At 35.1% G+C, this 19,534-nt stretch overlaps 2 protein-coding genes across 6 annotated transcripts; one reads left to right on the plus strand and one right to left on the minus strand.

Moving 5' to 3' along the window:
• Positions 1 to 237: 237 nt before the first annotated feature.
• LOC100677849 (mothers against decapentaplegic homolog 4-like) lies at positions 238 to 7,112 on the plus strand. Of its 5 annotated transcripts, XM_031920791.2 has the most exons (11): positions 238 to 496; positions 703 to 1,032; positions 2,065 to 2,225; positions 2,369 to 2,648; positions 3,523 to 3,756; positions 4,052 to 4,234; positions 4,594 to 5,484; positions 5,729 to 6,007; positions 6,096 to 6,377; positions 6,528 to 6,658; positions 6,738 to 7,112. In XM_031920791.2, exons 3-11 carry the CDS (start codon positions 2,073 to 2,075, stop codon positions 6,810 to 6,812), a joined length of 2,508 nt encoding a protein of 835 aa, XP_031776651.1. In that variant the 5' UTR covers positions 238 to 496; positions 703 to 1,032; positions 2,065 to 2,072; the 3' UTR covers positions 6,813 to 7,112. The 5 variants fall into 5 exon arrangements, with proteins under 5 accessions (XP_031776651.1, XP_031776653.1, XP_031776654.1 ...); XM_031920793.2 differs by lacking the exon at positions 238 to 496 and having other exon boundaries at positions 644 to 1,032; positions 5,732 to 6,007; XM_031920790.2 differs by lacking the exon at positions 238 to 496 and having other exon boundaries at positions 649 to 1,032.
• Positions 7,113 to 7,174: 62 nt separating this feature from the next.
• LOC100119597 (fatty acid synthase) lies at positions 7,175 to 15,256 on the minus strand. Its single transcript, XM_008214022.4, has 14 exons — positions 14,967 to 15,256; positions 14,620 to 14,870; positions 14,320 to 14,551; positions 13,809 to 14,227; positions 13,157 to 13,450; positions 12,862 to 13,072; positions 12,622 to 12,782; positions 12,226 to 12,543; positions 11,116 to 11,642; positions 10,740 to 11,020; positions 10,277 to 10,663; positions 8,331 to 10,201; positions 7,514 to 8,254; positions 7,175 to 7,450 (listed from the first exon to the last, which is right to left on the minus strand). Exons 1-14 carry the CDS (start codon positions 15,118 to 15,120, stop codon positions 7,334 to 7,336), a joined length of 5,964 nt encoding a protein of 1,987 aa, XP_008212244.2. The 5' UTR covers positions 15,121 to 15,256; the 3' UTR covers positions 7,175 to 7,333.
• Between the last annotated feature and the right edge of the window lie 4,278 nt (positions 15,257 to 19,534).

Consider the following 19,534-nt stretch of genomic DNA (forward strand, 5'->3'; position numbering starts at 1 on the left):
CATTTTAGGTCCCAGAAGTTTCCGACTTATCATAGAATAGTTCATATACGTGATACTTATACTCTCATTTTCTAATATCCGTGGACAGCTTGGCAGTGGTTATAGTTGTTCGTCCTTAAATTGTAGACTACTTTGCTCTTTAGAGTTTGTTCTCAAATAAAACGAGTGAAGAGAGTCGTGAGCCAGATGATAGTTTTTAACTTTGTTTATTTGTTTTTATTTATTACACAATTGCGACCACTTTTATAATAATCGTAACGCTTTTTTAATTGATATTAGAAGCTTTAAACAAAAATGTATTAATAATGAAATCACTAAACTAATTAAACACAGAAATAAGAAAAATAATCAAAGCGCGCTTGATCTAACCCTAGTATAAGTAAAAGCTCTCAAATCTCCGATTGAGTCCTGTTCAGTAAGAGAGGAAAGTGGAAGGGATAAGGCTGTGTTTACATGAAGTCTGGCAATCTCAAGAATGGCAAATTAGAGAGACCAGGTGATTTGAATTTCTACATCCGCTATTTTGAGGTTACGAAATTCATAAGCATATATTCGAAAAAATTATGATTTGCTGATGCGTTAAAATATGATTATTTATGTAATTATTACAATATCTATCCGTAAAGTGGATCACAACATTCATAATGATGATTTTTTATGCGTTCGACATTTTCCCGATCTCTCCAATCTGCCGTTCTTAAGATTGCCAGACTCCATGTAAACGCAGCCTCAGGCTGAGAGTGTGAGTGAGAGGGGAAAACGAGTACATAGGGTGGGAAAATCAGAACAAAAGTAACGGCTGCTCGTAGAAAAGTCTAGTCTTTAGTCTAATACGGGACCTCACAAACTAATATTGGCTCCGTTGGTGCAAACAAATTGGCAAGTGTAAGAAGACTACTAAGTGAAGTGATCTTGCAGGGCTTGTGAGTGATGAATTTGAAAAATTGGAGAACGAGAAAGCAAACAGCTTAACGTAGTGTACTCTATAGGCAAGAAAAACTTCATGAACAGCCAGACTTACAACAAATATAAGTAAGTAGGCAGCTGATAAGTCAGAATGATGGGTTTAATAGAGGTTAGACAGAAAATGTTCGTTATAATATCAGGAGAGCTGTATTCAACGAACAGCTGTGATTGCGTTGGATATCCCGGCATAGGTATACCAATACAAGAGCGATGTGCACGCGTATACGATTCTCTATTTCTCCGTCTGTCGATTCATCCCTTTCGTTCGGTTTCCATGCGTGCGACGCTGCGGAATTCCGATGTGTTCGTGCAGTGAGAGCTGAGTTGTTGTTATACTAATCTTTTCTTTTACGTCGCACGATGACGGGGCTTACTGTGTACAGGTTTCAAATGTTAACTCTTGTCCGTAACTGACAGGTCAACTGCTAGCGACTTTAGACACGTTTCGATTTTTTTTTTCTGATTTTTCACATAATTTTTCATAGAATTCTTCCAAGACGAAGCCATCTTCTAACCATGATAAATTAATTTTTAAGTTCTGTACACAAACATACATACGTCTTTCATTAAATGTACATTACGACAGAAGTAGCATAAATAGTATAGTACATTCTATAAAAGAACAACTTATGACACGATTTTTGTACCCTATTTTATAGCATTAATAGTGACACGAGAGTTCTCGCGTATCTATTGTAAGCGCTCTTCAGTTCAGGCGGAATCTTACTCGCGACAATCTTAAGCAGGTCCTGACTGTCAAGATGTCAATTTCACAGACCCAAAGACTTCAGCGCGGAGACCGTGTTATGTACTTTAGAGGTGACTTGCGCGTTTATAAGTTGCCTCAAGTTCAGAATTGGCAAGTTGCAGATTTTCCGAATCTGCATATGAAAAACTTAAAATTTATTAGGAAGCAACCACCTCGGTTAAAGTTATCGCATAGCATTTTTTCCCCTACAAACTGATTTTTAGCACAGGCTCAGCCCTCTATGACATAACATTACTTTTTAAAAGCTACAGTTTTTCATAAACTATTGTGTAGCCCTTAAGATTTGAACTGTTATAACTGAACAAATAGTAACTTTATTTATTCGTTAGTAAAGGAGATGGCTGGTAAATCTGGTAAGTCTGGTAAGTCTTCGTATGATTCATCAGAGGCTTGTTCAGAAATAGTTAAATCACTAATGTGCCATCGACAAGGGGGAGAAAACGAAAGTTTCAGCGAGCGAGCTGTCGAATCTCTGGTGAAAAGACTTCAGGTATTTTTTTCATTATTTTAGATAGTTATATTTTGAGCTTTTTAATCATCTTAATCGTTCTTCTATTCAAACATTCATTTTACATCATAGTAAAAATTAATACTCATAATATGCTGTACATGATGCGTTGCCTTCGTTTGCAGGAAAAAAAAGAAGCACTGGATAATTTGATCACTGCCGTCACGACCAACGGCATGCATCCGACTAAATGCGTTACGATACCAAGGACACTGGATGGCAGGATGCAGATCGCTGGTCGCAAGTGCTTTCCACACGTAATCTATGCCAAGATCTGGAGGTGGCCGGACCTTCGCAGACACGAAATGATACGTACCAAATTTTGTTACTATGGATACGGTCTCAAGTGCGATGTCATTTGCGTGAACCCGTATCACTATGAACGAGTCGTTTCACCTGAAATCGGTAAGTTTTTTACATTTCAAGTAATAACAATATAATAATTTTACAACCGAATTATGCAACGCAAACTTTGATTTACATTCTTTATAAAAAATTAGTTGTATTTGCGTTTAAGGGGTCCAGCCTGGGTTAAATCCTACAAAAAAAAACAACAAAATATTCGTCCGATAAAGATTTTTTCTTTTCACGTAAATTAGAAAACAAAAAATATCTACTGTAAATATTTACACTATACACTATTTCTACTGAGAAATATCATATATATACCATACAAAATCACTGACCAAAATTCATGACATTTTACTATATAAATAAGTGTTTTTAGTCACTTGCCACGGATTTATGAAAGATCTGGATTGTCTTCTTTACTCTACCCGGGCTTAAAATGTACCTTAAACATACCCCCTCAGGCCTATTATCCATAAGTTGTATACGTAGCTAATAAATTTAATTAATATTTTTCACACTGTACTTGTTGTTAACAACATTTAATTAATATTTTTAAGAAATGTCTTTCATTAGGTATGAGGGGGCATGTTTAAGGTACATTTTAAGCCCGGGTAGAGTAGAGTCAAAGCCGTGGCAAGTGACTAAAAACACTTATTTATATAGTAAAATGTCATGAATTTTAGTCAGTGATTTTGTATGGTATATATATATATATATATATATATATATAGTATTTTTCGGTAGAAATAGTGTATATTGTAAATATTTTCAGTAGATATTTTTTATTTTTTAATTTACGTGAAAAGAAAAATTTGTTATTGGATGAATATTTTGTTGATTTTTTTGCAGGATTTAACCCGAGCTGGATCCCTTATAATTGACAATACTATTGCCTCGATATGTATACAAAACACGCAAATCTCTGCAGACCTCACACTGGCCGAACAAGAGCCAAGTACTACTATGGACGAGTACAATGCTGGAGGCTGTAGCAACGTCCCTGCATCTGCCGTTGCTGGTGTTAGTGCTGAAATCGATGTTGTCAGTACGATGAGCCAAACAATACAGCATTATCCACCCGCAATAACACAGCCCGCAATGCCGAGCAACTCACAACAATTGCAACAGCCTTACGTGCCAAATCTTAATCAACCCTTGACCGGTAAGTTGATTATATATGACTTATTATACTAGGTTGATTGGTTCTAATAAATTTGAATTATTTGTAGTTAAACTTTGTCGGCGTAAATAGATTGTATGTACAGTAGATTTGCAGGGAAGTTTACATAGGTTGCTACTAAAAAAACTCGCTTTCGTAAGGCTCGAGACAACCTTGAAGCTTTTACATTTCTCTTATAGAAAAAAAAATAGAAACCGCTCTTAATTATCTAAAAGTTAATTTCTTTGTTCGCAATTATTTGGTTCTTAAAAATATGTATTGCGGTCATCTTTGACAGCTAACGGAACAGGTACCTACAACGAGATAACGATTAGTAGCAGTAGTGGTCCTTGCACTTCGGCTTCAATCAGCCACTCTTACCTCAATGAGGCTACTGCTCAACAAACATGGATGACAAATCCTCCACAATCGACACATACTGACACGCATCACTTACCGGCGCAGCAAAATTTGCACTACCGTAAGTACTGACCGTTATTATCTTTGCATAGCTTATTCTTCATTTCTCGTCTAATTATGATGAATATTTATTGAAAATTATCGTCAGTATGTGGTATTAAAAAAGAACGTAAAGCGGAATTGCGTTTGAAGTACTTTGTCACGCTAAAGACCGAAAAGTCAAGAATTATACTTTCAATCTAAATTATAAAATGTTTGCTTAACTTCAATAAATATTAAAATACTATTTTTATAAAGTCACAGTAAACTTCAAATTAAAAGAAAATAATTCAGATCAAATGACAAATTTAACGCTTTATGTAGTTTATGAAAAGCGTCTCATGGCACTATGCACAAAACGATTCAATTGATTTGACGCAGTCAATCAGCAACAGCAGCAGCCTCTGATCCCGATGGGTGGCAGTGGCAGCAACCAAATTCTGAACAATGCTCAGGGAAAATCTAATGGCGAGGGCTTCTACGGCCCAACAATGCCCACAGTCAATCAGCAACAGCAGCAGCCTCTGATCCCGATAAGCAGCAGTGGCAGCAACCAAATTATGAACAATGCTCAGGGAAAATCTAATGGCGAGGGCTTCTACGGCCCAACAATGCCCACAGTCAATCATCAACAGCAGCAACCCCTGATCCCGATAAGCAGCAGTGGCAGCAACCAAATTCTGAACAATGCTCAGGGAAAATCTAATGGCGAGGGCTTCTACGGCCCAACAATGCCCACAGTCAATCAGCAACAGCAGCAACCCCTGATCCCGATAAGCAGCAGTGGCAGCAACCAAATTATGAACAATGCTCAGGAAAAATCTAATGGCGAGGGCTTCTACAGCCCAATAATGCCCGCAGTCAATCAGCAACAGCAGCAGCCCCTGATCCCGATGAGCAGCAGTGGCAGCAACCGGATTCTGAACAATCCTCAGAGACAATCTAATGGCGAGGGCGTTTACGGCCCAACAATGCCCGCAGTCAATCAGCAACAGCAGCAGCCCCTGATCCCGATGAGCAGCAGTGGCAGCAACCAAATTCTGAACAATCCTCAAGGAAAATCTAATGGCGAGGGCTTCTACGGCCCAAAAATGACCACAGTTAATCAGCAACAGCAGCAGCCCCTGATGCCGGCGAGTGGCAGTGGCAGCAACCAGGTACTGAATAATCCTCAGGGACAGTCTAATGGCAAGGGCTTTTACGGCCCAACAATGACCTCGCTGAACGCCAACCAGCCAGCATCATTCGTCAATAATCTTCTAGCTACTCTTAGTGAGTTCCTTATTTACATTTATTCATTTTGAACCTGTAATTAATAGCTCAAAATGCGTTCATTCGGATTTTTACAGTAAAAAAAAGTCTTTATTTTAGACGTGCCATTGTTGAAATAATGAACTTGTCACCTTTAAAAAAAAATCATTTTTTTTAAAGAAAAATCAACGAAGCAGTAATATGGGTAAATCAAACCCAGCTATTAATTTGGTCAATTCCACTAATCAATTTTGTTATCGTATAGAAGGGGTCAACAATGGAGGTGAAGTAGCAGGTAACATACGTACAGGATCCGCTCCGGAACGACCATGGATCTCAAGAACGCCTTTGCCAGATGAATGGTGCTCAATAGCGTATTTCGAGCTGGACACACAGGTTGGAGAGACTTACAAAGTTAACAAAGCCTTCCAGACTATCACAATCGACGGCTATTTAGATCCCTTCTCTAAAAATAGATTCTGTCTTGGCGCCCTTAGCAACATTCATCGCACCGAGAGGAGCGAGAAAACTCGACTTCACATTGGTATGTTCAAATTCATTGTAAATCGTTGGAAAGATTTATTAAATCGTAATGACTATTCCTATTTTTTCTTAACTCGACATTTTTTTAGGCAAAGGCGTACAACTTGAATTGCGAGGTGAGGGCGATGTCTGGCTGAAGTGCCAGAGCCATAATAGTGTATTCGTTCAATCGCAGTTCCTGGATAGAGAGGCCGGCCGTGCACCTGGTGACATTTGTCACAAGGTCTACCCTGCGACTCACATCAAGGTTTTTGATTTGAACCAATGCTTCAGACTGATGCGAAATCAGATGGCCTCGGCAAAAGCCGCTGCTGCAGCTCATGCTGCCGCCGTTGAGGGAAGTACAAACCACGATACCCCTATGACCGAAGGTATATAGTTTTTCCTTTCAACTTCAGATTACTGTTCTTTTTATTAATGTGCGATGATAAATATAACGCAGCTGTTTTTGTCAAGTAGAACACGATAACTTAATTACGCACGAATGATTTTAATGTATTAAAATACATGCTTTTGCATAGAGTTTAACGCAGCTGCAGGAATCAGTGTCGATGACCTTCTTCGACAGTCTATTTTGCGAGTAAGCTTCATCAAGGGATTTGGTTCTGATTATCCGAGACAAAGTATCAAAGAAACTCCATGTTGGATAGAGGTATACATCTCATTTTTTTCTGACTTACTAGAAAAACATAAAGAGACAAACATTTCCGACAGTACTTATTTCAAACTAGATACGACTGCACCGGCCATTACAACTTCTTGACGATGAGCTGCTTAAGATGCGAAGTAGCGGTCCACCGACGTAAAAGAAAGAAAGAGACAAAGACTTATCACTTTGATCTGATTCTTTACTCTTCCTGGTGCTAGCGAGGAGAAAATTGTCGTACGCCTACAACTGCCAGTACTATAAGTCTAAAGAAATAAAATGAAAACAACCTGTATGATCAAACTTGTAAATCATGTATGGGATAAATCTTGAAAATAATCTTAAATTTTGAAAATATACATCGAAGACTATCTCAGGGGTATATAATTTTTTTTAATTTATAACGTGGATTGCATTCTTCTCACAGCCGATCAATTTTTTAATTTTTTTTTTTTTTTTATAAATAAGCAACAACTTTAACTTTTGTTATTCTACATTTATATTTTAATTAAATAAAAAATGTCCACTTTATTTTTTATTTATAGCATTGTGTTCTATAGTTTCTTTCTTATACATATAGCCAGCTACACAGAGTTAAACTAGTTTATACTTAACAAAACAATAATCGACGGCCAAAGCTAGTGGACTACCCTAATAACTCTTTCGAAGTGAGACTTCCAATTATAAAAGAGAAATGCCATCAATCCATGTGCTGGGTTTTTGATAGAGGCTTTTTGCAAAAATTGCAGATTCCTCTTGTTTCGCCTCAGGTGCAGTTTGACTGTGATTTGCAGTTACCTACAAAACAAAACTTTTAAATATCGTATAATTTTTATTGCATAATTAAGTAATTGTACTAACCATATCATGATATGGAAGAATGCGTTTGGTTTCCACAACAATATCTTCGACTCCTAAAATATCATCGAACTTTTTCAAACAGTTTTTTATTAAACATAAATTTATACTTTTTACACTTAAATCACTGCAATCTTTTTGCGTACTAAGGCATTGGAATTTAACATGCAATCCGTGTAAACTGTCTATTCTTCTTTTTTTCAATAGTTCTTCGACTGAATTATGTAACGTTTGGGTATTGCAAGCATTTTCTAATTTATTTATCGATATTGACATGTCTGTGCCAATATCTACGGAGCAAACCAGAAATAATCTAAGTTCGCAGCATATTCGTCTGGACTCTTCATCTAGAATTTTCGTTGCAAAATCAATTTCATTAATTTTTAACGACGATTGAATACGTTGCAAGTCAAAAATAGCATCGATAGGCCCTAAAGTTAAGGCAACTTCAAGTAAATTCTTTATATTTCTTTGTGATAAGCTTAACTCATCTCTGAGAATTATTTGCACTCCATTCTCGCGCCAACAGTTTAGTCTTCGCTTCACATAACTGATTTGACGATTAAATGTGGAGGCGATAATTAATTGTTTAGCACCTCTAGCAATCAACCAATCAATCAATTCTAAACCAAAAGGAGTAAAGCCTTCGATAATGAGGTAAGTTTTTTCTTCCATACAATAAAATCGTGGCATCGCTAGAGCTAAATTCTGATCTGACTTTTCTGGCTGAACTTTAACAACAATCTGTAAATGAAAAAATATACAGTGTTATAGAGAGAGCAATATGACTTATACAATAAATATTCTACGTATTACTAGCCTTCCCTATATAATTTCCTTTGAGACAAATATTATAGGCATCGGTCAAAGAACTCCTATCGTAAGAAATTTTTGTTAACGGCTGTACAAAACCTTCACATATGCCTTGCTGTAGCATCGTTGCTAATGCTATCTTTATATTCAAACTTGAAGATATTAATCTTTTAGGCACAATAGTACTAAACTTAACTGATGATAAAAAGGCATGCATTCCTATGTGCTCGTGTATTTCATTGTCAGACAAATCACTTATCATAATAACACGAGATTGAGTTCGTGATATAAGGGTTAAAAGTACTCGTAACATATTAACAGAACTAGTATTACAAATAACAACATCCATTCCCAGTCCTTTTGTCTTTGAGAATATATCATCCCTCAGATTATTAATCGATGAGTTAAAAAAATGATCTGGAGATATTTTTGGATATGTTGATTGTAATAATTCTTTTTCACTTTGTGTTTTATACGTTAAAAAAATTTCGCAACTTTGCTGTAAGGCTAAATGTATAATTGCTAGTCCAAATCCGTTACAGGGATTATCAATGAATATTTTTTCGCCTTTCTTTACATCAGCTTTCATTTTTAAAACTGCGTATGCTATGATGTAAGAAAATGGAATAGTAACTGCTTCTTCAAAGCTCCAATAGTCTGGAATTGTCCAGGTAAATGCAGGGTCAGCAATGACTGAATTAGACATGGAATTACCATACGTTATGCCCATAACTCTATTTCCCTTAGAGTCCGTACCTGCAAATTCTATTCCCAAACGCATTTCCAGCATTCTGGTCGTCCCCTCAGTTTCAGAAGTACTTGAGTAAAATTTTTCATTAGCGATAAGCGTATCCTCGTAGTTCAACGTTGAATATTCGACTCTGATAACACTATCATTATTTTTTATTATTGGTCCTTCCGTCCACGTTATAACATTATTACATCGATTTGCTGTCCAATTATTAACCATTCTCAATTTTTGTACAACTGCTGTGGGTCGTAAAGTTGCCCAAACATTTTCTGTTGTCAAAATGTTGGTAAATAAATCTAGTTCTATTTGCTTTTCATAGAATGAATTATTTTTACATTTATCTTCGAATGAAAAAATATCTTCTATACAATAAATACGAACGCAATTTAACGAAATATGACGTTTAATCAAAGTTACTAATTCTGTTAAGTTAGTAACATCCTGTAATTTTATTATGATTAATAATCTTTCACTCGATGATGAAAACTTCATGAACTTCAAACTATTTAGTATTGTTTCTATATTATTTTTTGAAATGTACAAAAATTTGATTGGTCCTAAGTTTTGTTTTCTACGAAACAGAATAAAACTTCTATCCTCTGATTTTCTCGTTAAAACAGGCGCAAGTCCAACTGATTCCGCTAAGTCAATACAAGCAATTGCTTTATCCTCACTAATAAATGTCGCCATAAAATCTAGTTTTCCTAATTTTTTCATTATTTCTTCTGGATTATAGTTTCTGAAATCTTCCAATAAGATTGTTAGAGTTGCGTTGAATTCTGACGCTTTGTATGAAATAACGTCAACCTCGAATAATTCTGATTCAGGAATATCATTCATTATAATTTCTCTTAAACCACCAATGTTGATTGAGTCGTTATTTACAGCAAAATTAAGCATTGGCATTTTCGTTGAGAATGTGTTTTCGAGAACTAATTGTAATATTGAACGCAAACTGCAAGCAGCAGAGGAATTAAATTTACAAAAATTGGGAATAATTTTCATATTATCACTGGTCAAAACTTTATGTTTCAAATTTTTGGGTAATGCTTCCAGCTGTAGTCCTTGTATTTCTAAACCTCCTGTTGACAAGCAAGCGATACTCCTATCTATGACAATCCACACCTCTAAAAACAATTATGGCAATAATATTCACTGTAAAGAAGTTTATTTTTGTATTAAAAAGTTGTATAAATGTTTACCTTTTGATTTTTTCATCATTGTTTCATGTTTATTAAAATCAAAAACTATTTTTCTTATCAATATAGGCGCTTCTACATTGCGAGTGTAATTTCCAAAGGCATACAACTGTAAAACCCCATCAATAAATGTCGTCCAATTATCTTCCCACTTGACCACCCCTAGAGAGCCATCGATTGAAGCTCTTAAAACATTTCTGAATTTTTCGGAATATTGATATCCACGAATTTGCATTTCCATGTAAAAGTCCTCTTGGTTAAATTCACACTTCTGTTTATCGATACCCAATTGATAGGATATAATACGCTCTATATCGGGTGACTTTGTCCCTTTTATTACACCTGATGATATAATAATTTCAGATTCAGTTACTTCAAATTTACTGGTACCTGAAATTAGTGAAATAATTAGTTTACATTTTGTATAATAGGAGTTATTCAAACAGCTGAAATCCGTGATTCAAACCTTTAAATACTGTAACTGAAAAATTTACTATGTGATTCTCTGGAAGGTTAATTAATTGTTTATAAATTTTTATATCCTCAAATATCACACTAGAAAAATTATTCGTCTTGAAGGATTTCCAAATTTCCCACGCTTTAGTTAAATATAATGCCATGGGAATGAAAAACTTCCCATTTATTACATATCCTTGAAGATATTCATTTTCTTCTTCGTTAATATGTATTTCATATGTTCTTTCACTTTCCGTTATTTCTGTAATATGTTCATACTTATGCAAGAACCTAGAAAATGTGTAACAGCAATAGCAATAACGAAATCTCAAAATATATATGTAAAATACGTAAAACGGTTCAGTTATATATCGATTAAAATTCACCTGTCTTCACTGTGGTCCCATCGTATAAGAGAAGATATTGAAGGCGTTCCTCTACGGACTGGAAATTGAGCAGGCGGATAAAGTTGAGATATTTTTGGCTGTAGACCAGCATTGTACATTTCACCTAGAGCTTCTAATAAATGCTCTAAATTGTTTGGGTGAAATCTTTTCGTAAGTGCAATATTTATACAACTATCAAGCAAAGATTTTTTTAGAATAGGTTGCAGTAACCCATGAGGTGAAATTTCTACGCAAATCGCATTTTCTGGAATTTTTCGCAATATTTCTTCAAATAATACTGGATTCAAAAGGTTATTTGTATGATACTCAGCAGAACAAAACCGTGCGCTATCAGTAGTCCACTGATCCATAGGCACTGAAGTACTTAGCCACTTTGAACTACGGACTTTAGGATCTGGGATGACTTGTTTTAAATATTCGAGAAGTTTTGGAGCAGCATTAGCTATGTAACGACTGTGGTAAGCGATATTACTGCACGGCACTTCTTTGGCAAATATACTTTTGCCCTTTAAATAATAAAGATATATACGTTAATAATGTAATAAGATAAAAAAAAAATATATATATATATATATATATATATATATGAGAAAACTTTTGAAAATCGGCATTCATAAAGTGATACAAAATTAATAAATTTTCAAACTATAGATACCCTTTTTTTTAATTCTAGCTAAATTTTTTTGTTTTGCATATCATACGATTTGAAACGCAAATTAAGATTGTACGAAAAGTAGCAATTATTCAACGGCACGTACTCAATGTCTGGGGGGCATATAAGCATTCTTTAATTATCTCAAGATTTTCATGATTTTTTGACTGTTTATAAATGTAAACAAATTTTACCTAAGCAACCATATTTTTAAAAATTAAAGCTTATTTCTTGTACTTTGATTTATCACATTGACAATACGTACTTTTCTCATATTCCACTGTACGTATTGTACATATTGTGAAATAATGAGCAAAAAAATCGGGCTGGAAAGGTGTACTTTCTCTTTGAAAAGTTCTATATGCCGCTCTATATGCTGATTTAACAAGATTCCCTCATATGTACGTGCGTATTATGTATATAAAGTGCCTTTTTACTTTCAAATCGCCAACAAATTTTTTCATTGATTCTGCTGGCCCACTAATGGTAGCACTAATAGCGCTATTATGACAAGCAACGTCGATGTCAGATGGGCAAAGAGGAGCAACGTCTTCGTATCCTAGACCAACCGCGGCCATCGATCCATGAATTAATTCTGTCTCAACTGAAGCTAAACCACGGGATAAAGCAGCCAAGACCATTTGTTCAGCGGTGAAACAACCATCTGCATATGCACATCCAAGTTCACCTACGGAATGACCAATCAAATAGTCTGGGTTGAGACCAACTGACTTCAGGACGTCTACTAAACCAACCTAAAAGTTGCCATCCAAAAATATACATACAAAAACTTAAAAAAAATTCTGATATATTAAACATTTTAAAAGAATTACTTGAATAGTGGCAATTCCAATAAAAGAGTGTATAACATTGGAAAACATCTCGGGATCGTTATCAGTTATAATTTTAAAAATATCATAACCTTTTGGTTTTAAAACCGCATCGCACTTTTTTATAGCTTCCTCGAAAACTGATAGTTTCAATAATTCTTTACCTAAGAAAATATTTGAATTATTCAGCACATTGCGCAGAATCAACGTCATTGTTAAATTATAAAATATAACTGTATTTACCCATAGTCACCCATTGTGATCCCATCCCAGAAAATATCCACCACACATCTCTCTTTTTGCCAGAATCAAACATGATTTTGTGCTTCGAAGAAGAAGGCGTATTTTTGTCAGAAGTTACGGTATAGCCACGAAATAAATGGTTATTGACATTAGATTCAAATATATTGTAGATTAATTGAATAAAGTCATGATTTGCAGAGTTGTTTTGAACCTAAAATGATAAATTGAACGGAATTTAAAATCATCCTTGTTAATAATACACGTTTGAAGAAAAGCTGAATTTCTCATTAATTACATAATCTAAAATTGTTAAAACAGCTTCTTCAGTACGTCCAGAAACTGTAACAAGTCTAGGCAAGTTATCACTATTATCTACTTGATGGTTATTTTTAAGATCAGGCACTTTTAGAAGAATATTTGCGAAAACTCCACAGTATGAAGTTGTATTTATCGATGAATATTTACCAGTCCAAGGGAACACTTCCATAGGAATGTAAAGCTTACATTCTTTTGAAAAAATAGCCTTTGAATTCAGTTTTCGATGATTTATAGTCGGTGGAACTTTTCCACTTTCTGATGCTATGATTACCTTAATTTGCAAACAAACCATGTTTATTGGATAGGTCAATGATTTTCAATTTGACGGGTCTCTAAGTTTGCATAATTTGTTGAATTTATATTAATTTTCTCAAATTTTCTCTTTTTTTTTTAATTTGTCTAAGATAAAGAAAAATAATTTAGCTCGTCACCAAAATAGATATGCTAAAGTATCAGATTTTTACAACTTTTACGAATTTATATTTGCATAATACTTTTTTTCGAGCTTTGAATGAAAAAAAAGTTTTGTTACACCATTTCGTTTTCTATTTACTATATAATAGAAATTTAACATATAATTCTGATGTAGAGTCGAGGGCCGCTCGATTAAATTTACTTTTAATATTTACCTTAATTATAGAATTTATAGTATTGACGGCAACTGCATTTCCCAAATTCGACTTGACTGCACCAACGGGCAAAGGTTTTTCTCGATCGCCATACACTTGATTAATGGCCTCCAATTCATTAGCATCTACGGTTTTAATTGCAACGCCACTAGCTTCCAAGAAAGAGATGTCATCCGGCAACAGTTTACATTCGTTAAGCATTTGCTTCATTAGAGTGATCTGAGACTCCGCACTTGGATACATCATGCACGGTTTATCGGGACCATCCGCATGGGTGGTTCTAGCATTCAGGACCTCCATGTAAATGCGGTTAGCGTCGGTGTCACGCTGCAAAAATAACACTGCTACCGAATCACTGCGAGCGTAACCATTGGCAGCATTGTCGAAAGAACGAGTTTGCCCATCCGCAGATAAAACACCTAAAATAAGAGATTCCCGTTTAATTGCTCGAAATTTCAGACAAAAGAAAAATAGTATTCTTTCTTCCTCAAAGTACAATAAAAATACTCGCCTAAGGCATTCAGCTGGTGTGACAAATGTGGGTAAAGGTTGAGCATGGCACCTGCCACGATAGCTGATTCGCAACGACCTGTTTTTATTTCGTGATACGCAAGCTCCAAAGCAGTAGCAGAGCCCGTGCATCCGCTATCTACGTGAACACTTGGTCCGGTCAAACCCAAAAAGAATGAAATGCGATTGGCAGTCATTGCCTTGCTAGAACCCATGATACCGAATCCGTCAACCTAGAATGAATAAAAAATTTTCCCGATTTCATAAGCATAATTTTTCAGTCTTGAAGAATATAATTCACCTTTATTTTTGGACAAAAAAATGCTTTTAATGATTCCGTTCCACTTGTCGCTACAAAAACGGCTACATTTTTGCCTTTTAAAGTACGTGGATTAATACCAGCATCAAGGATAGCTTCAAAACTGTGCTCCAACAACACTCTTGAAAGAGGATCGGTACTGTTGGTCAATTTAGCATGAAGTCCAAAGAATACGCGATCAAATTTTTGAATATTGTTGCATTTTCCGATTCGCTGCGGAACTTTTGGATTATCTTTAACAAATTAAGAAGATTAACATAATATAGTTGCAAAAGATATTACATCCGTAACAAAATATACTTAAAATACACGCAAATCATTCTCAATACCTATATTCCATCGACCGTGTTTTTCGGCGGTACAATCAACTTTGTTTAGTAATTTTTCTTCGAGTTCGGACACATTATCAGCATTTGGAAATCGTCCGGAAATTCCTGATATCACAACTTTATGACTCGATGTTTCAGTATCGGAATTTATCATTTTGCCAATCTTTCCAAGTGTGTATATATACTTGGAATTGACTTTTTGTTCAATCGATTTTCACGTCTTTATCACGAACACCAAGCACTTCGATCGTTATTGCCCGTCAGCTCAGCTAACACTGAGCTCAAACTTATGCGTTTTCTTAAATGCGCCAAATCAAAAATGCAATAACATTGTCTTCGTGGGAGTTTGGTGGTGTAACATTTCCAAGTAATCATTTGCCAGGCATGCAAATCGGGGTCTCTTTTGCTGATAACATTGGCATAATTTTGCAATCTATCTAAATTGCGAAATTCAGTTTGTTAATTTTGTCATACAATAATACGAGACGTTAATTTGCGATTTATTAATTTCAAACGTTTTGTAACGTGACTTTATAACCTGAAAAGAAAATTTTTTTTTTTAACTTTGTATGTATATTCTTATTGTAATTTTTGTTTAATTACAATCTTTCTTCAAAGTCATCGTTTCTTGTTCTTGCACACAAAATATTTGCTCAAAAATCACTCCTAATTCATATATTGTAATCTAACTTTTGCCATGACCATACAAATATAAGCAATTATTTCATATTGTCATTAATTACTACTTTTGTTATGCTGTGCGTACTTTTATAACGATAATCATAACCAAAATTCAGCATATTATTACCTACATATATATGAAGACATAATTATATTTTACCAAGAGTTTATCGAAAAAGCTGTGTTTTATTTGGACTTATATGGGGTAGTAAAATAATGCATTAATATATATATATATATATATATATATATATACAACTATTTAAAATTTTTATTAAAACTGTTCATAGTATTTGAAGTAATACATCAGTGAAGTAGTTATTTACCGGTGGCACAACGTCCCTTGTTGGCTTGTATAAAATCTTTCTGCAAAAGTGAAAAATATAATTTATGATTTAATTATACATCAAAATAAAAAAGACTTACGCCGCAATTAAAGGCCTCCTTGGGTTTTTTCGCCAGATGCTGGCATTTTTCTGCTGCTTCTTTTAAGCAGTGCTCGGCGGCCCACTTGATACCTTTTTTGAGAAGAAATAGGACAGCTCTAACAGCCTGAAATATTAGTTATTTACGTTATATTGGCTCATAACTTGTCTTCTCTTACAAAATGATAACTGGATGTTTTGAAGCCGTTATAAAAGCGTTGTCGCGGGTTGACAAATACATGTTCATGATTAATAAGAGTTATATATAACAATACAACAGTTTCTAATTTTAGTTTCTAATTTTTTAATTTATTCTCGAGTTTGTATATTAAATAATATGTTATTTAATAAACGTTTACAATTTTGATCCTATCTAAGTTCAAAAATTTTTTTTATAAGGCAGAAGAAAATTCGACTCACGAAGCTTGTTAGTATAATAATAAAGCTGTGATCAGAATACAAAGTTTGGTATGGAATTGACATTTTTATAAAACTGTCTTTATTAATTATAATGATTATTCAGAATTGCAGTATTTAAGGTGACACGCGCACATTTTCTTTGAATGAGCTAGTATGCTCAATTTCTTATGTAAAATAAGTTTCAAACTTACGAGGGGGTTACGATTTTGAACATCATCATCTTCTTCTTCTTTTTCTAAAGCACTGACATGTATACCGAAGGCAAACATAACAATGATGAAAAATGTCAGGAAGTAGCGAGAGAACATATTTATTAAACTATCGAACTGCAGTACTTTTCGTCAAACTAATCTAAACTGCAATACAAAGTTTTAAGAATTTATACATGCAGGCGCTAATATAATACACTTTCCTTGTTTATTTCAAAACATGAGTAAGATACAAATACAGACACTTAACTTTTCAGTGTTTTTTTTCATCGAACAAAATAACTTTAAATGAAAGTATACATACAATGAATGAGGAAAATATCTTTAAAAATATTACATTTTAGTTGAAAAAATATTAATTGAATAGCAAACAGATTATGAGTCTTTTTTTTCTTGTTTGCTGTGTATAAAATTTAATTTTTATCAACTTGAAATACACCAATTGCCAGAATATTCTATAAATAGACAACAAGCTTTAAATTCTATTGTTCAGCAATTTTGACCGACTTAACAAAGAGACTGTCTTCCTGTCAACAAGTGCAAAATAAGTATAACATTATTCCCAAAGTATTCATTCTAAAACCACAATGAATTTAGAGTTTCGATACTGTGAAATGCTCACTTTCTTTCGCATTCTTAAAATACTAAAAACTAATAAGATTAGTTATTATAAAGTAAATCCATCGATACCCTTCCTACTAGAATGCAGTGTATACTAAGATATAGAAAATTCGACAAATTCAATATTTAATTGAATTAATAAGAATAAGGAACGACAACGTAAGGCGAAGTAAACATAAAAACATAATTAAACTCGAAGTAAAATCAGTTAGAAAAATCAATAATAATAGTAAATTCACGTAAAATAATAAAGATAAAATAGAACACCGAGATGTATACACACAGTACGACTCTACGGCAAGAGGCGAAGCGAAGCACATCGATACGCACACATACATTGCAGTTCGACAGCGGAGACTCAAAGCTAAGCGAGGCACACCAATATGCACATACACATTGCAGTCCTACAGCGGAGGCACAAAGCTAAGCGAAGCACACCGATATGCGCACACATCTCGGCTCCACGGCGGGAACACAGCAGACGCAAGTAGAGAGAGAAAAAAACAAGAGGCCTACTGTACATCATGGACCGCGCATACTCGAAAGCGATGCACGTGCAAAGAAGAGAGGCCGTGGAACGCGCAACGCTATCGGCAAGTGACACATAAGTCACGCGCGCTGGAAGCTCGGGGAGCCGCCAAAGAGGACACCGCGCAAGTCGGCTCAAAATGCACAGAGGAAGCTTCTATGAGGAAGCTTCTATGAGTCTGCAGATAAAGAAGGTAAATCAGAGGCGAGTTTGACAGAAGAAGAGCACGAGGGGACTCGATGTACTAGAGAAGAGGATTTTTACTCTGGTTTTCTGATTGGCCCTCTCTACAACGTCACACGCATAAAAAGCTCCTAATAAGGCAAGAAGCTGCATCTAGGCCTCCTAATTTGTCAAACACCCACCCCGCCGAGGAGACGAAAAATCGGAGATCGCCTCTGCTACGAGGGCATAAAAGAGCCCAGCAACAGGTCCTCACGTTCTCAGTCCGTTCGAAAAATCATCACTACGCGCAAGCTCTGCCGAATTCGGTCCGGTATATCGATACTTAGAATTATTTCGGTGTATCAAGACTTAGAAAATTTCCGACGGTTTAAAGACTTAGAATCATTTTAACGATTCAGGATTTAGAAAAATTCAGATCAGTGTAAGGACTTTTCGGCTAGTAAAATAACTTGAATATTCCTATCATTAAACTTACTTTACTTGCAATCATACAGCTAGAACATTTACGTTGTGGTTCTTTATTTTCGATAATTTAAAATAATTCGAAAGTTTTAGATAGTTGCGAGCGAGCGTTATTTAAATTTTGTGGCAAATTGAATAAATTGTATTAAAATTTACATCGCTAGTACACATTTAAATTGAAAGTTTCTGACCCCCGACGCCCCATTCCAATCGAAACCATCCGCTTCGGAAGCTGAGCCAACGCCGCTGAGAGGACGTGCTGGAAACAGAGCAGGCCCCTCGCAGAGATGAAGGAAAAGGTAAGTGATTCTAATTAAATAGGCTGCATGCCTCTATCGTGCACTTATCTCTTTCTCTCTCATAATTAGAGACCCCATTAGCCCGCCACCATATTCGGGATAACGACATTACAATTAGAGTAACTCAATAAATCTTTATGAAAGGTATGGGCGTCGCTACTTTTTATTTCTCAAGCGTATATTGTACAGAATAGGTTAAGTGAATTTTTTACGCCATTATTTAATAAAATTGTATAATCATAATTATATGAGTATAATGCAACATGACTATAGTCACATTCATAAACGTTTGTGTTTATTTCAATTAGATATTATTTACGCTTTGTAAAAAGCTAATAAAAATATAGCTAAAAAATATTGTTTAGGTTATAACGATCATTTTTAAGTATTCCAAAGAACGAAGTCAAAACGATTAAAAATATTGTGCGTCAGTATTCTTTATAATATACGACACGATGAGATGTCTGATTCCCTCATCCCTGATACACCGCATATCGATACAGTTAGGTCCCTCTCTAAACATCAAAGCACAACAGAGACGCGCGCACCATAGTTGAAGCAAAAAGCGCGCAAACAGCTGACGCTCCGCGGCAGTGCGACATGATTTCCTGATTGTGCGTGCGGTTATTCCGTGAAAAAAAAAATTCCCATACGGGAGAGAGCGTGCGTCGATTCTGCGCGTGTTTCACATACTGATACGTTTACGCACAGTATGGAGTATACTATTTTTTTATTC

The sequence above is a fragment of the Nasonia vitripennis genome, chromosome 1 (assembly GCF_009193385.2).
Source record: "Nasonia vitripennis strain AsymCx chromosome 1, Nvit_psr_1.1, whole genome shotgun sequence".
NCBI classification, from domain to species: Eukaryota; Metazoa; Arthropoda; class Insecta; order Hymenoptera; family Pteromalidae; genus Nasonia; species Nasonia vitripennis.

Bases quoted from the DNA above. Each gene is read 5' to 3' on its own strand.
- LOC100677849 (XM_031920791.2), top strand. From the start codon at position 2,073: ATGGCTGGTAAATCTGGTAAGTCTGGTAAGTCTTCGTATGATTCATCA. The intron at 3,757-4,051 runs GTAAGTTGATTA...CATCTTTGACAG, and splicing joins TCTTAATCAACCCTTGACCG to CTAACGGAACAGGTACCTAC. The intron at 4,235-4,593 runs GTAAGTACTGAC...GATTTGACGCAG, and splicing joins GCAGCAAAATTTGCACTACC to TCAATCAGCAACAGCAGCAG.
- LOC100119597 (XM_008214022.4), bottom strand. From the start codon at position 15,120: ATGATAAATTCCGATACTGAAACATCGAGTCATAAAGTTGTGATATCA. The intron at 14,552-14,619 runs GTGAATTATATT...TATTCATTCTAG, and splicing joins TTTTTTGTCCAAAAATAAAG to GTTGACGGATTCGGTATCAT. The intron at 12,783-12,861 runs GTAAATACAGTT...ATATTTTCTTAG, and splicing joins ATCACAATGGGTGACTATGG to GTAAAGAATTATTGAAACTA.